General features: G+C 35.8%; 1 protein-coding gene across 3 annotated transcripts in view; it reads left to right on the top strand.

Annotated features, from left to right (window-relative positions):
- The window catches only part of MTREX (Mtr4 exosome RNA helicase), a 137,168-nt gene that overhangs the window by 41,952 nt on the left and 81,499 nt on the right, over positions 1 to 13,717 (top strand). For all 3 annotated transcript variants that reach the window (XM_027101113.1, XM_027101112.1, XM_027101111.1), the window contains exons 7-12: positions 611 to 701; positions 8,521 to 8,645; positions 9,734 to 9,832; positions 10,239 to 10,341; positions 11,801 to 11,932; positions 13,246 to 13,325. In XM_027101113.1, the coding sequence (XP_026956914.1) occupies positions 611 to 701; positions 8,521 to 8,645; positions 9,734 to 9,832; positions 10,239 to 10,341; positions 11,801 to 11,932; positions 13,246 to 13,325 (630 nt within the window). The remainder of the gene's footprint in view (positions 1 to 610; positions 702 to 8,520; positions 8,646 to 9,733; positions 9,833 to 10,238; positions 10,342 to 11,800; positions 11,933 to 13,245; positions 13,326 to 13,717) is intronic.

Genomic DNA, 13,717 nt, shown 5'->3' with positions numbered 1-13,717 from the left:
AGCTGTCTTTACTAAGTATTTTTGTACATGCTTGAATTATATCATTGCATTCTACAAAGACATGGTACACTAGAGAGCGTAAATTAGCTTCTGGCTTTTAGAGTTACCCAAAAGCATTGCTCACTTTTCATCTTGGTGCCTAAAGTAAGTTTATTTTCCATTCTCAAAACTTTCTTCCATCCGTGAAAGATGTCTTTAACTCAGAAATCAGAATAACGGTTGTTAGAAAGTATTCATACTGGTAAGATGAGGTAGAAAAAATGGATAACAGTATAAGATCCATTGTGTTAGATAGAAGATAACTTCAAGTTATTCTCGTATTCTAGCAAGTGTAGGTCTTGGGTTAAGTGCTGTACATGCAAGGAAGTAGCTTCTTATTCAGGATATATGGATATGGAGATGATAATTGTTTCCATGGATTATATCTGATTACTTACTTGAGAAGTCATTTATTTTGAATTTAGGGAAGGAATATTATGTATTTTAGAGATATGTATCTCCCTAAAATTATTTTAATCTTTCCATTAAAAAAGAATATCCAAAATTTCTTGTTAGATAGAAGAGCTTTTGGTATGTCAGAATCCTGCTAAATCTTCTCCTTTTTCTTTAGATTTTGAGAAGTATGCTGTACAGAGGTTCTGAAGTTATGCGAGAAGTTGCTTGGGTCATATTTGATGAAATTCATTACATGAGAGATTCAGGTATATTCTGTAGTGTTGTTGAGATGTGAGCATGTATTTTATTTAAGAATGGCATTAGGTAGGGCGGAGTCAAGATGGCGTACTAGGAGGATGCGGAATTCGCATCTCCTCACAACTAGGGCATCTACCAGGTACCAGTGGGGGACCATGGACACCTAAGGGACAGGAGGAAACCCCAGTGACTGTGTAGGATGTGGGGCGTGGGGGGAGTGAAGTGGGAGGAGAGGTGGAGGCAGGACAGGACTGGCATCCCTGAGGGGCGGCTTGGGGAGGGGAAGGGATCCCATGCCCAATGCGGGAAATTGGGGAACCATTGGGAGGGCAGAGGATCAAAAGGGATCATGGCCAGGTTTCCCCTGCCCAGCTGGACCCCCAGGAACCTGTTGAGATACCGGGCCTGATCCTCTGCCCACCTAGTCTCCCTCCAGCCACGTGGGTCCTGAGGGAGTGGGAGGGAGGAAAGGGGGAGCAAAAGTAAAGGCCGGACCTCTGGGATGGCACCCCTGAGGGGTGGCTGGGGGAGAGAAGGAGTTCCTGCACCCAGCAGGACCCACCCACGATTAGGGGTCCAGTGGCAATGGGGGAGACCCCAGGGGAGATGGTGGGGGAGGGGCGCGAAAGAACAGAAGGGAACGGGGCCAATGCTTTCCCTGTCCACTTAGGCACCAGGAAGCATTTTGGGCTCCCGGACCTAATACTCTGCCCTTGGAGCCTCCCATCTACAGCACAGAGCCCAAGCCCCACCACTATAACCCCAGCCAAGGCCCTACTTCTGCAGTCGGAGAACCCCTCCAACGAGCTGGGCCTAAACCCCACCCACACACCCTCAGTCAGGGCCCTACCCCCTAACTCCTGAGCCCCACACTCCAGAGGCCCTCCTTTCGACATGCTGCCTCTCCCCTTCTACACAGGCCCCACCCCACCCTAAACTCTGCCACTACCTAAGTTCCACCCCCTACCTAAACTGTGCCCGCATAGCCAAGGCTTTTTTTTTTTCCTTTTCCTTTTTCCTCTTTTAGATTGGGGTTCTGTTTTACGTTGTTAATTCGTTGCTGTTGATTCTTTTCTATTTTTATTTTTCCTAATAAATCTTTTATTTTTCTAATTTTATTTTATTCTTTATACTTTGTTAGTGATCTCTCCTTTTGACTTGTTGTCCACCCCCCTTTTTTTCCTTCTGCTGTGGTTTTATTTCACCTTGTTGCAGTTGTTTCAATTATAGTTTTATTTTTCCTAATATACCTTTATCTTTCTGATTTTATTTTCTTTTATATTCTTGATATTGTACTGCTCCTTTTTCCTTTCTTCTTTTTTTTTTTTTTTTTTTTTTTTTAACTGCACCATGAAGCTTGCAGGATCTTGGTTCCCAGGCCAGAAGTTGGGCCCAAGCTCTTGTGGTGGGAGCTCCAAGTCCAAACCACTGGACTAACAGAGAATCTCGGACCACAGGGAATATCAATCTGAGTGAGGCCTGCCGGAAGTGCTTATTGCAGCATTAGGAACCAGTTCTATCTAACTGCCTGCAAACTCCAGTGATGGACATCTCAGGCCAAACAACCAATAAGACAGGAATGCAGCAGCACCCATCCAAAAAACAAGAAAAAGAAATGGCAAAAGAATATGTAACAGACAAAGGAGTAGGGTAAAAACCTACAAGACCAAATAAATGAAGATAACATAAGCAACCTATCTGAAAAGGAATTCAGAATAATGATAGTAAAGATGATCCAAAATCTCGGAAACAGAATGGAGAAAATACAAGAAACAACAAGGACCGAGAAGAACGAAACAGCAGACAAGCAGTGATGAACAACACAATCTGAAATTAAAAATACTCTAGAAGGAATCAATAACAGAATAATTGAAGTAGAAGAACGGATAAGTAAGCTGGAAGATAAAATGGTGGAAATAACTGCCAGGGAGCAGAATAAACAAAAAGGAATGAAAAGACTTGAGGACAGTCGCAGAGACCTCTGGGACAACATTAAATGCAGCAACATTCGAATTATAGGGTTCCCAGAAGAAGAGATAAAGAAAGGAACTGAGGAAATATTTGAAGAGATTATAGTCAAAAACTTCTCTAACATGGGAAAGGAAATAGTCAAGTCCAGGAAGGACAGAGTCTACCATCTGGATAAACCCAAAGAGACACACTGAGACACATATTAAACAAATTATCAGAAATTAAATACAAAGTAAAAATATGAAAAGCAGCAAGGGAAAAATAACATACAAGGGAATCCCCATAAGGTTAACAGCTGATTTTTCAGCAGAAACTCAGCAAGCCAGAAGGGAGTGGCAGGACATATTTAAAGTGATGAAAGGGAAAAACCTACAGCCAAGATTACCCTACCCTGCAAGGATCTCATTCAGATTCAATGGAGAAATTAAAACCTTTACAGATAGGCAAAAGTTAAGAGAATTCAGGACCACCAAACCAGCTTTACAACAAATGCTAAAGGAGATTTTCTAGACAGGAAACACAAGAGAAGGAAAAGACCTACAAAAACAAACCCAAAGCAATTAAGAAAATGGTAATAGGAACATACATATTGATAATTACCTTAAATGTAAATGGTTTAAATGCTCCAACCAAAAGACATCAATTGGCTGAATGGATACCAAAACAATACCCATATATATGCTGTCTACAAGAGACCCACTTCAAACCTAGGGACACGTACAGACTGAAAGTGAGGGAATGGAAAAAGATATTCCATGCAAATGGAAATCAAAAGAAAGCTGAAGTAGCAATTCTCATATCAGACAAAATAGACTTTAAAATAAAGACTATTACAAGAGACATAGAAGGACACTACATAATGATCAAGGGATCGATCCAAGAAGAAGATACAACAATTGTAAATATTTATGCACCCAGCATAGGAGTACCTCAATACATAAGGCAAATACTAACAGCCATAAAAGGGGAAATCAACAGTAACACAATCATAGTAGGGGACTTTAACACCCCACTTTCACCAATGGACAGATCATCCAAAATGAAAATAAATAAGGAAACAAGCTTTAAATGATATATTAAGATGGGCTTAATTGATATTTATAGGACATTCCATCCAAAAACAACAGACTACACATTTTTCTCAAGTGCTCATGGAACATTCTCCAGGATAGATCTTATCTTGGGTCACAAATCAAGCCTTGTTAAATTTAAGAAAATTGAAATCATATCAGATATTTTTTCCGACCTCAACACTATGAGACTAGCTATCAGTTACAGGAAGAAATCTGTAAAAAATACAAACACGTGGAAGCTAAACAGTGCACTACTAAATAACCAAGAGATCACTGAAGAAATCAAAGAGGAAATAAAAAAATACCTAGAAACAAATGACAATGAAAATACAGCGACCCAAAACCTATGGGATGCAGCAAAAGCAGTTCTAAGAGGGAAGTTTATAGCAATACAATCCGACCTCAAGAAACAAGAAAAATCTCAGACAACCTAATCTTACACCTAAAGCAATTAGAGAAAGAAGAAGAAAAAACCCCTGAAGTTAGCTGAAGGAAAGAAATCATAAAGATCAGAAATAAATGGAAAAGAAATGAAGGAAACAGTAGCAAAGATCAATAAAACTAAAAGCTGGTTCTTTGAGAAGATAAAGAATATTGATAAACCATTAGCCAGACTCACTAAGAAAAAAAGGGAGAAGACTCAAATTAACAGAATTAGAAATGAAAAAGGGGAAGTAACAACTGACAATGCAGAAATACAAAGGATCATGAGAGATTACTACAAGCAACTGTATGCCAATAAAATGGCAAACCTGGAAGAAATGGACACATTCTTAGAAAAACACAGCCTTCTGAGACTGAACCAGGAAGAAATAGAAAAAATAAACAATCACAAGCACTGAAACTGAGACTGTGATTAAAAATCTTCCAACAAACAAAAGCCAAGGACCAGATGGCTTCACAGCCAAATTCTATCAAACACTTAGAGAAGAGCTAACACCTGTCCTTCTCAAAGTCTTCCAAAATACAGCAGAGGGAGGAACAGTCCCAAACTCTTCCTATGAGGCCACCATCACCCTGATACCAAAACTAGACGAAGATGTCACAAAAAAAGAAAACTACAGGCCAACGTCTCTGATGAACATAGATGCAAAATCCTCAACAAAATGCTAGCGAACAGAATACAACAGCACATTAAAAGGATCATACACCACGATCAAGTGGTTTATCCCAGGAATGCAAGGATTCTTCAATATATGCAAATCTGTCAGTGTGATACACCATATTAACCAAATTGAAGGATGAAATCCATATGATCATCTCAATAGATGCAGAAAAACCTTTTGACAAAATTCAACACCCATTTATGATAAAAGCTCTCCAGAAGAGAGACATAGAAGGAACCTACCTGAACATAGTAAAGGCCATATATGACAAACCCACGGCCAACATCATTCTCAATGGTGAAAAACTGAAACCATTTCCTCTAATATCAGGAACAAGACAAGGTTACCCACTCTCACCACTTTTATAGTTTTGGAAGTTTTACCCACAGCAATCAGAGAAGAAAAAGAAATAAGAGGAATCCAAATCAGAAAGAAGTTAAACTGTCGCTCTATCCACACAACATGATACTCTACATAGAGAATCCAAAAGATGCTGCCAGAAAACTAGTAGAGCTAATCAATAAATTTGGTAGAGTAGCAGGGTACAAAACTAATGCACAGAAATCTCTTGCATGCCTATACACTAATGATGAAAAACCTGAAAGAGAAATTAAGGAAACACTCCCATTTACCACTGCAACAAAAATAAAATACCTAGGAATAAACCTACCTAAGGATACAAAAGACCTGTATGCAGAAAACTATAAGACACTGATGAAAGAAATTAAAGATGATACAAAGAGAAGGAGAGATATGCTGTGTTCTTGGACTGTATGAGTCAACATTGCGAAAATGACTGTACTACCCAAAGCAATCTACACATTCAGTGCAATCCCTATCAAACTACCAATGGCATGTTTCACAGAAGTAGAACAGAAAATTGCACAATTTGTATTGAAACACAAAAGATCCCAAATAGCCACAGCAATCTTGAGAAAGAAAAACAGAGCTGGAGGAATCAGGCTCCTGGACTTCAGACTATACTAGAAATCTACAGTAATCAAGACAGTATGGTACTGACAAAAACCAGAAACACATATCAATGGAACAGGGTAGAAAGCCCGGAGAAAACCCCATGCACATATGGTCACCTTATCTTTGATAAAGGAGGCAAGAATATATGATGGAGAAAAGAGCATCTGCAATAAGTGGTGCTGGGAAAACTGGACAGCTACATGTAAAAGAATGAAATTAGAACACTTCCTAACACCATACACAAAAATAAACTCAAAATGGATTAAAGACCTAAATGTAAGGTCAGACACTAAAATTCTTAGAGGAAAACATAGGAAGAACACAATGATATAAATTACAGCAAGATCGTTTTTGACCCACCTCCTAGAGAAATGGAAATAAAAACAAAAATAAACAAATGGGACCTAATGAAGCTTAAAAGCTGTTTCACAGCAAAGGAAACCATAAACAAGACCAAAACACAACCCTCAGAATGGGAGAAAATACTTGCAAGTGAAGCAACTGACAAAGGATTAATCTCCAGAATATACAAGCAGCTCATGCAGCTCAATATCAAAAAAACAACCCAATCCAGAAATGGGCAGAAGACCTAAATAGACACTTCTCCAGAGAAGATATACAGATTGCCAACAAACACATGAAAAGATGCTCAACATCACTAATAATTAGAGAAATGCAACTCAAAACTACAATGAGGTACCACCTCACATCAGTCAGAATGGGCATCATCAAAAAATCTACAAACAGTAAATGCTGGAGAGGGTGTGGAGAAAAGGTAACCCTCTTGCACTGTTGGTGGGAATGTAAATTGATACAGCCACTGTGGAGAACAGTATGGAGGTTCCTTAAAAAACTAAAAATAGGACTACCATATGACCCAGCAGTCCCACTACTGGGCATATACCTTGAGAAAACCATAATTCAGAAAGAGTCATGTACCACAATGTTCATTGCAGCACTATTTATAATAGCCAGGACATGGAAGCAACCTAAGTGTCTATTGACATATGAATGGATAAAGAAAATGTGGCACATATATACAATGGAATATTACTCAGCCATAAAAAGAAACGAAATTATTTATAGTGAGGTGGATGGACCTAGAGTCTCTCGTACAGAGTGAAGTATGTCAGAAAGGGAACAAATACCATATGCTAACACGTGTATATGGAATCTAAAAAGGAAAAACCAAGGTTCTGAAGAACCTTGGGGCAAGAGAGGAATAAAGACACAGAGGTAGAGAATGGACTTGAGGATATGGGGAGGGGGAAGTGTAAGCTGGGAGGAAGAGTGAGAGTAGCACTGACATATATACAGTACCAAATGTAAAATGAGATAGCTATTGGGAAGCAGCTGCGTGGCACAGGGAGATCAGCTCGGTGCTTTGTGACCACCTAGAGGGGTGGGATACGGAGGGTGGGAGGGAGATGCAAGAGGGAGGGGATATGTGGATATATGTATGCATATAGATGATTCACTTTGTTATGCAGCAGAAGCTAACACAACACTAAATCAGTCATACTCCAATAAAGATATTAAGAAAAAAAAAGAATGGCATTAGGAATTTTGAACAAGTAGTTGTTGATCTTCCATGTGAGTAGAGTTCTTATAAACTAATTTGTGGATAACATGATGTGCTATTTCCAGTAGGATCTCATTCAGTTACAGCTTCTTAAAAAGTAACAACTTCTGGGTGAAAAAATGCAATTTCACATTTTAAAAATGGAATTAAAATTAGTTCCCTCTAATAGAGAGCTCTCTAGTATAACTAATGTTAAAGAATTTCTAAAACTTCTAGCCTACAAAGTTAACATTCTTGATTTTTATTTATTGTTTTTTTTAAATAAGTGCAGTTTATGGTAAAAATAAAATGAGGATTATGAAATAAAAAATGAGCAAAAAATTTATCCCTTTACTTGAACTTTTGCACTACTGTAATGGAAAAGTAAGTTTACTTGGAATTTTGGGTGGAACTTGGAGGGCGAAAGTTAACAAACACATTTAAAAGTTAAATGTTTAATATGTACACACTTAAAGCTTAGTTTTTATTTGAATTAAAGCAGTGAGTTAATCTGTATTCATAGTGAAAGTAATAATACAAGTTAAAGAAATCATTTACCCTTTTTAGAAATTTCACTTTTGTGAAATTCATAAGATTAGGTTCTAAACAGTTATTTTGGTTTTTAAATCATGAATCCTGTATTGATTTGTTCATTTATGGGAGGGAAATTCTCACATGGATTTTTCCATTTTTTTTCCATCTGACTTATAGTTTTGTTGTTTATCAAATCTTTCATCTCTGGAGATCATGATGGTAATTTAGATGAACGATGCTATATGCTGTAGTAATGGTGTTTCTTTGAAATTTGTTACTGTGACTTTCTATAAGCCAACAACTTATGCTTCTCTAAGTGAGATGGAAATACTGTTTCCATTGTCCTGGGACTCTTGTTAGGCTGTTTGAACAGGATTCAGTTTGGCACTGCTTTTTGCAGGCTGTTATTTCAGAGTACATTGTGTTTATGCTGGTTTAGTCTACTAATTTTCTACTAAATGAATTCATGGTTAGAACTAAAGTAGTTTACAGTAAGGGTCTGTGGCTAAAAATATCCTTGTGCAACATGGTCTGTATTTCTAATTATTGAGCTTGAGAGAAAATAATAAAGTAACATTGAATTCCAAGGTGTATTTGTATTTTTCAGAGCGTGGTGTTGTGTGGGAAGAAACTATTATTTTGCTTCCTGATAATGTTCACTATGTCTTTCTTTCGGCTACTATTCCAAATGCCCGGCAGTTTGCTGAATGGATTTGCCACTTACACAAACAGGTATTTTCTTTCCCTTTTTTGATGTTTTCCATATTTAAAATGTTACAAGCTGGCCTTACTATATCCTGTACTTCGTTCCTGATGCTGCCTAGAATAAAGACATTTTAATGTGAAACTACTTTTTAAATCGAGCAAGCTTATCAAAATCAACCGACTAATTTTTTTATAAGTGTGAATTTTCTGAGTCCCATCTCAAACCCAATACATCAAAATCTCTGGGAGTAGGGTCTTGGGTTTTGAAACCTTTAACTTTTAAATGCTCCCAAATTGATCATGATGACCTGCCAGGTTTGGAAACTATCTATTCATACAATGAACCATGAGTACACAGTAGAGAATTTTCTCTAAGACCTCGGTACTGGGAAAAAGCTGGGCATTTTCTGAGAGTGTGAGTTGATTGTTTTCATGTGAATGCAGACTTTTTACTGACTGTATTTTCTTTTTGTTTTTCTAGTCTAATTTTAGCAGCATTAAAGGACCTTATAACAAGCTTTTGTTCATGTGTACTAAATTTATTCTTGGTTTTATTTTTCTGCCCTTATTTTTCCTTTATACCAGAATGCTGAAAATTTATTTTTTATCCATTTATAAGCTCTCTAATGGCATTTTTGTAACATCATGTTGCTTCTGTAGGATAGAAACACAGTGGATCTTCTGGAGGAGTTAGATCAACCTGCTCTTTTAGTAAAGCTTTGAAAAGTCTCTGGGCTAGAAAAGTTCTATTTTACCTCAGGGAGCATTCTGTGTCACCATTACTGCTGCTACGGAGAAATTGAAGTCTTCTTTAATTATGGCATCACAGGTCTAGGGTATGGATCCAAGATCATATGGAAACTCAAATCATGTATTGATATTTATCCCTGATTAGGGAATTAGTAAAATTGAACAGATGGTAGTATAATTTGATAGACCTCATTTTTCCCCATTTTTCTCTTCCTGACTTAAGGGTTTTTTTAAAAAAACTTTTTTCTTTTTGAAATGTTGAATTCAAAAATTTGTCTCCTTAAGGTCTTTTAGGTAGGTCATATACATGGTATTATTTTGAAGAAATAAAATATATGGTTAATTACTTTTCTTTGTTTTTACAGCCTTGTCATGTAATTTACACAGATTATCGGCCTACTCCATTACAGCACTACATTTTTCCAGCAGGGGGAGATGGTCTGCACCTTGTGGTTGATGAAAATGTAAGGGAGTAATTATAATTCTTATATCTATAATATCATACTTTGCTGTTTATAGCCATTTTTCTTTAAACTAGAGAAGAATGGCAGAGATCCGTTTTTTTCTTAAGTAGTTTTGTGGTCCAGAGTTATTGTTGGTTTTTTGTGTATGTATTTTTATTTCAAAAATTATATTTAAGACTTGTATTTTTTAATGCATGAATTAGATTTCCTTCCTTTTCCAGTATTTTTTAAATGCCTTGAGAATAAGGGACTCTGGACATGTTTCAGATATCTTATGTTTTGCTTTTCCCAGTTATATTATTATATTAAATTATTTATTATTTGAGGAAGCTTTGTTTTGAGGTATGAAAAAATATTTGCATTATGATTAGATATTAAGTTACACAGAAAAATTTTGTGATTCCAGGGTGACTTCAGAGAAGATAATTTTAATACTGCGATGCAGGTACTTCGAGATGCTGGTGATTTGGCAAAAGGAGATCAGAAGGGGAGAAAAGGAGGAACAAAAGGTAATTTGGAACTTTGTTTTAAGAGAATTTTACATGTAAATTGTATTTTCAGATTACATTTTTTGGGGTTTTTTTATTTAACTTTTTTCCCCTCAGGGGGCTGTATAAAGATCTAGATAGTGTATGATAAAATTGTGTGAATAAAGTTTTAATCTCTTTTTCCTCTATGACATTTACTGAGATATAGTTCATATACAATTCACCCATTAAAGTATACAATTCAACAGTTATTAGTCCATTCACAGAATTATGCAGCTGTCCCCACAGTTTTTTTTATTGAGATACAATTCACATATCATAGAAGTCAACATTTTTAAGAAGGGTACAATTAAGTGGATTTTAGTATATTCACAAAATTGTGCAACTACTATCTAATTCTAGAACATTTTCATTAACGCAATAAGAAACCCCATACCCATTAGCAGTCATTCTTCATTTACTCCCAACCTCTTCCCCACCACCCCTCAGCCTTAGGCAATCACTAATCTACTTTCTATTTCTATTTTCCTTTTCTAGACATTTCATATAAATGGAATCATGGTATATGTGGTGTTTTGCAACTTAGCTTGTTTTCAAGATTCATCCATGTTATAGCATATGTCAGTACTTCATTCTTTTTTATAGTCAACATTCCATTGTACGATTTTACCACATTTTATTTATTCATTCTTCAGTTGATGAACAGTTAGGTTTTCAACTTTTTGATTGTTGTGACTAATGCTGCTGTAAACATTTGTGTACTACAAGTTTTTGTGTGAACGTGTTTTCTTTTCTCATGAGAATATACCTAGTGCAATTGCTGAGTCATATGATAATTCTATGTTTAACCTTTTCAGTAACTGCCAAGTTATTTTCCAAAGTGTCTGCCCCATTATACATTGTCATCAGGAGGATATGAGGTATCCATTTCTTCCACATCCTTGCCAGTACTTTAATGTAGCCTGTCTATTTGATTATGGTCATCCTAGTATGTATGAAGTCATATCTCAGTGTGGTTTTTATTTACATTTCTCTGTTGGCTAATGAAGATCCTGTACTTACTGGCCATTTGTTTATCTTTGGAGAAATATCTATTCAAATCCTTGGCCCATTCAAAAATTACAGTCTTTTTGTTGTTGAGTTGTAAGGATTCTTTTATGCTCGAGATACTAGACCTTTATTAGATATCTGATTTGTAAATATTTTTTTCCATTCTGTGAGTTAGAGTTATCTTTATTGTTGGTGTCTGTTGAAGTACAAAAGTTTTAAATTTTGGTGAAATCCAGTTTATCATGTTTTTTTTTTTTCTTTTGTGGCTTATGCTTTTGGTATCATATCTAAGAGTGCTTTGCCTAACCCAACATCATGAAGGTGTACTCCTATATATTTTTTAAGAGTTTTGTAGTTTTAGATTTTACATTTAAGTCTTTAATCCATTTTGAGTTAATTTTTGGATATGGTTTATGTACCTTTTTTGCAGGACCATCAAATGTGTTCAAGATTGTGAAGATGATTATGGAAAGAAACTTTCAACCTGTAATTATTTTCAGTTTTAGTAAGAAAGATTGTGAAGCCTACGCACTTCAAATGACCAAATTAGATTTCAACACAGGTACTATATAATTTCAGTATAGTTTTAATGTTACGTGAAAATTAGCATAAATATATTTCTGGTAAGACATTTTTGTGTATTGTTAGAATTTGCAGTTCACCTTACAGTTACAGCAGTAGTTACATCACATTTGTAAAAGCTTTAAGGCCCTCAATTTATCATTTCTTTTCCTTTCTTCTGTCTTCTTTTATTGGAAGGTAAGTATAATACATTGTTCTATATAAAACCCAAAGACCCCTAGTAAGAAATATTAGACTCATACCTTCTTATACTTCATTGCCATAGCTCTTTGGTTATTGTGGTTTTCTGTCTGATAACTTAAGGTTAGTCTCTTGGTCAGACTACCTTCTGTTATGTTTCATTCTTCTAGAAATCCAAACTGGGAAGACCTGCCCCTGTACCTAACTGTGGTATAATTTTTGAATAAAGTAAAATAACTTCTAGCAAATGAATATATTATTCTCATTTATTAACTGTAAATGTAACCATTTAAAAGTCACACAGCTAGATAGTAGCATAGCCTAGGCAAAAATTGCAGCATGCCAAATACCAACCCAGTTGTCATTCATTTCGTCCTTTTACATATCTGATCCTGTACAGTGAGAAGTAAATAATATCTTCAGTCATGCAGAATCAAATTTCAGTTGTCTTGTTTTCTTTATCAAGGCACAGAACTAATCCCATGATTTTAAAGCTAATTTTTACTTTTCCATGGGTAAAAAATAACAAATGACAGATAACCCATATACCCTCCTAAAGCCAATAATGTATATATTTTTTGACTGAGTGAATTGCTCTACTTAGAAATGTTTTCTTATAACTACCAGTGCTGTATGTGCTTGATGTTGCAGGGTTATATATTGATAAAGTCAACAAATATTTATTGACAAATAGTCACTTTATAAGAAGGCAGTGTAATGGTTAAGAGCATAGGCTTTGGAATTGCTGACGTAACGTTAATACCAATGCCCATTATTTGCTCAATGCCTTACTTTCGTTAATAGTAATAATAATCCCTGTGTCCTGTAATTTTTTGACTTAAATACTGAATGTAGATACCTAGCGTAGTTACTGTTACTGCTTTTATAAGATAGTACTTTTTACTCGTGGACTAACTCTGCTAGATCTGTTTTGAAAGGCAATGAATTTTATTAAATAATTATGTAGAAAATTTGATCTGCTTTACCTTCTGCGTATCTAAAATAATGAGTCTTTACTTTTACTCTTTATAGACTCTTATTCTTTGCAGTGTGTGAAATTTGTTATCACTGACTCATTTAGATACTTATATACCCTTGGGTTTTCTCTCTTAGATGAAGAAAAGAAGATGGTTGAAGAAGTATTCAGTAACGCAATTGACTGCTTGTCAGATGAAGATAAAAAGCTCCCTCAGGTGTGTGTTTTATGTCATTAAGTAGACTGTGGCTATTAACAGATAGTGTATATTCACTTTGTATTTCCTGGATTTGTTACTATATTATATATTTCACTGTTTGCACACTGCAGTAAATATGTTGCATTGTGCACTGAAATGATACCTTGATTCTTATTTTGAACTTCTAAGAAGGTGACAAAAGGAAACATTTGCTGCCTTGAAGAAACTTTTCTCTGAAAGCTAGCATGATCTGGAAATTACTGCTTCTGTTCCTAATACTACAAAATTTTTAATGCTAATTTGAAGTCAGTGAATTTCTTAATTCATAAGGCTACCAAACAAAACAATAGAGCAAACCTAAGTTTAATGAGAAATTTGATTTCTACTTTGCTTTAATTAATTAAAGTGGT

This window comes from Aethalodelphis obliquidens, unplaced genomic scaffold, assembly GCF_003676395.1.
Source record: "Aethalodelphis obliquidens isolate GAN/ISIS:26980383/991018 unplaced genomic scaffold, ASM367639v1 scaffold4, whole genome shotgun sequence".
Lineage (NCBI taxonomy): Eukaryota > Metazoa > Chordata > Mammalia > Artiodactyla > Delphinidae > Aethalodelphis > Aethalodelphis obliquidens.
The sequence above is the reverse complement of the archived record's forward strand: the minus strand, read 5'-3'. Positions and strand labels throughout refer to the sequence as shown.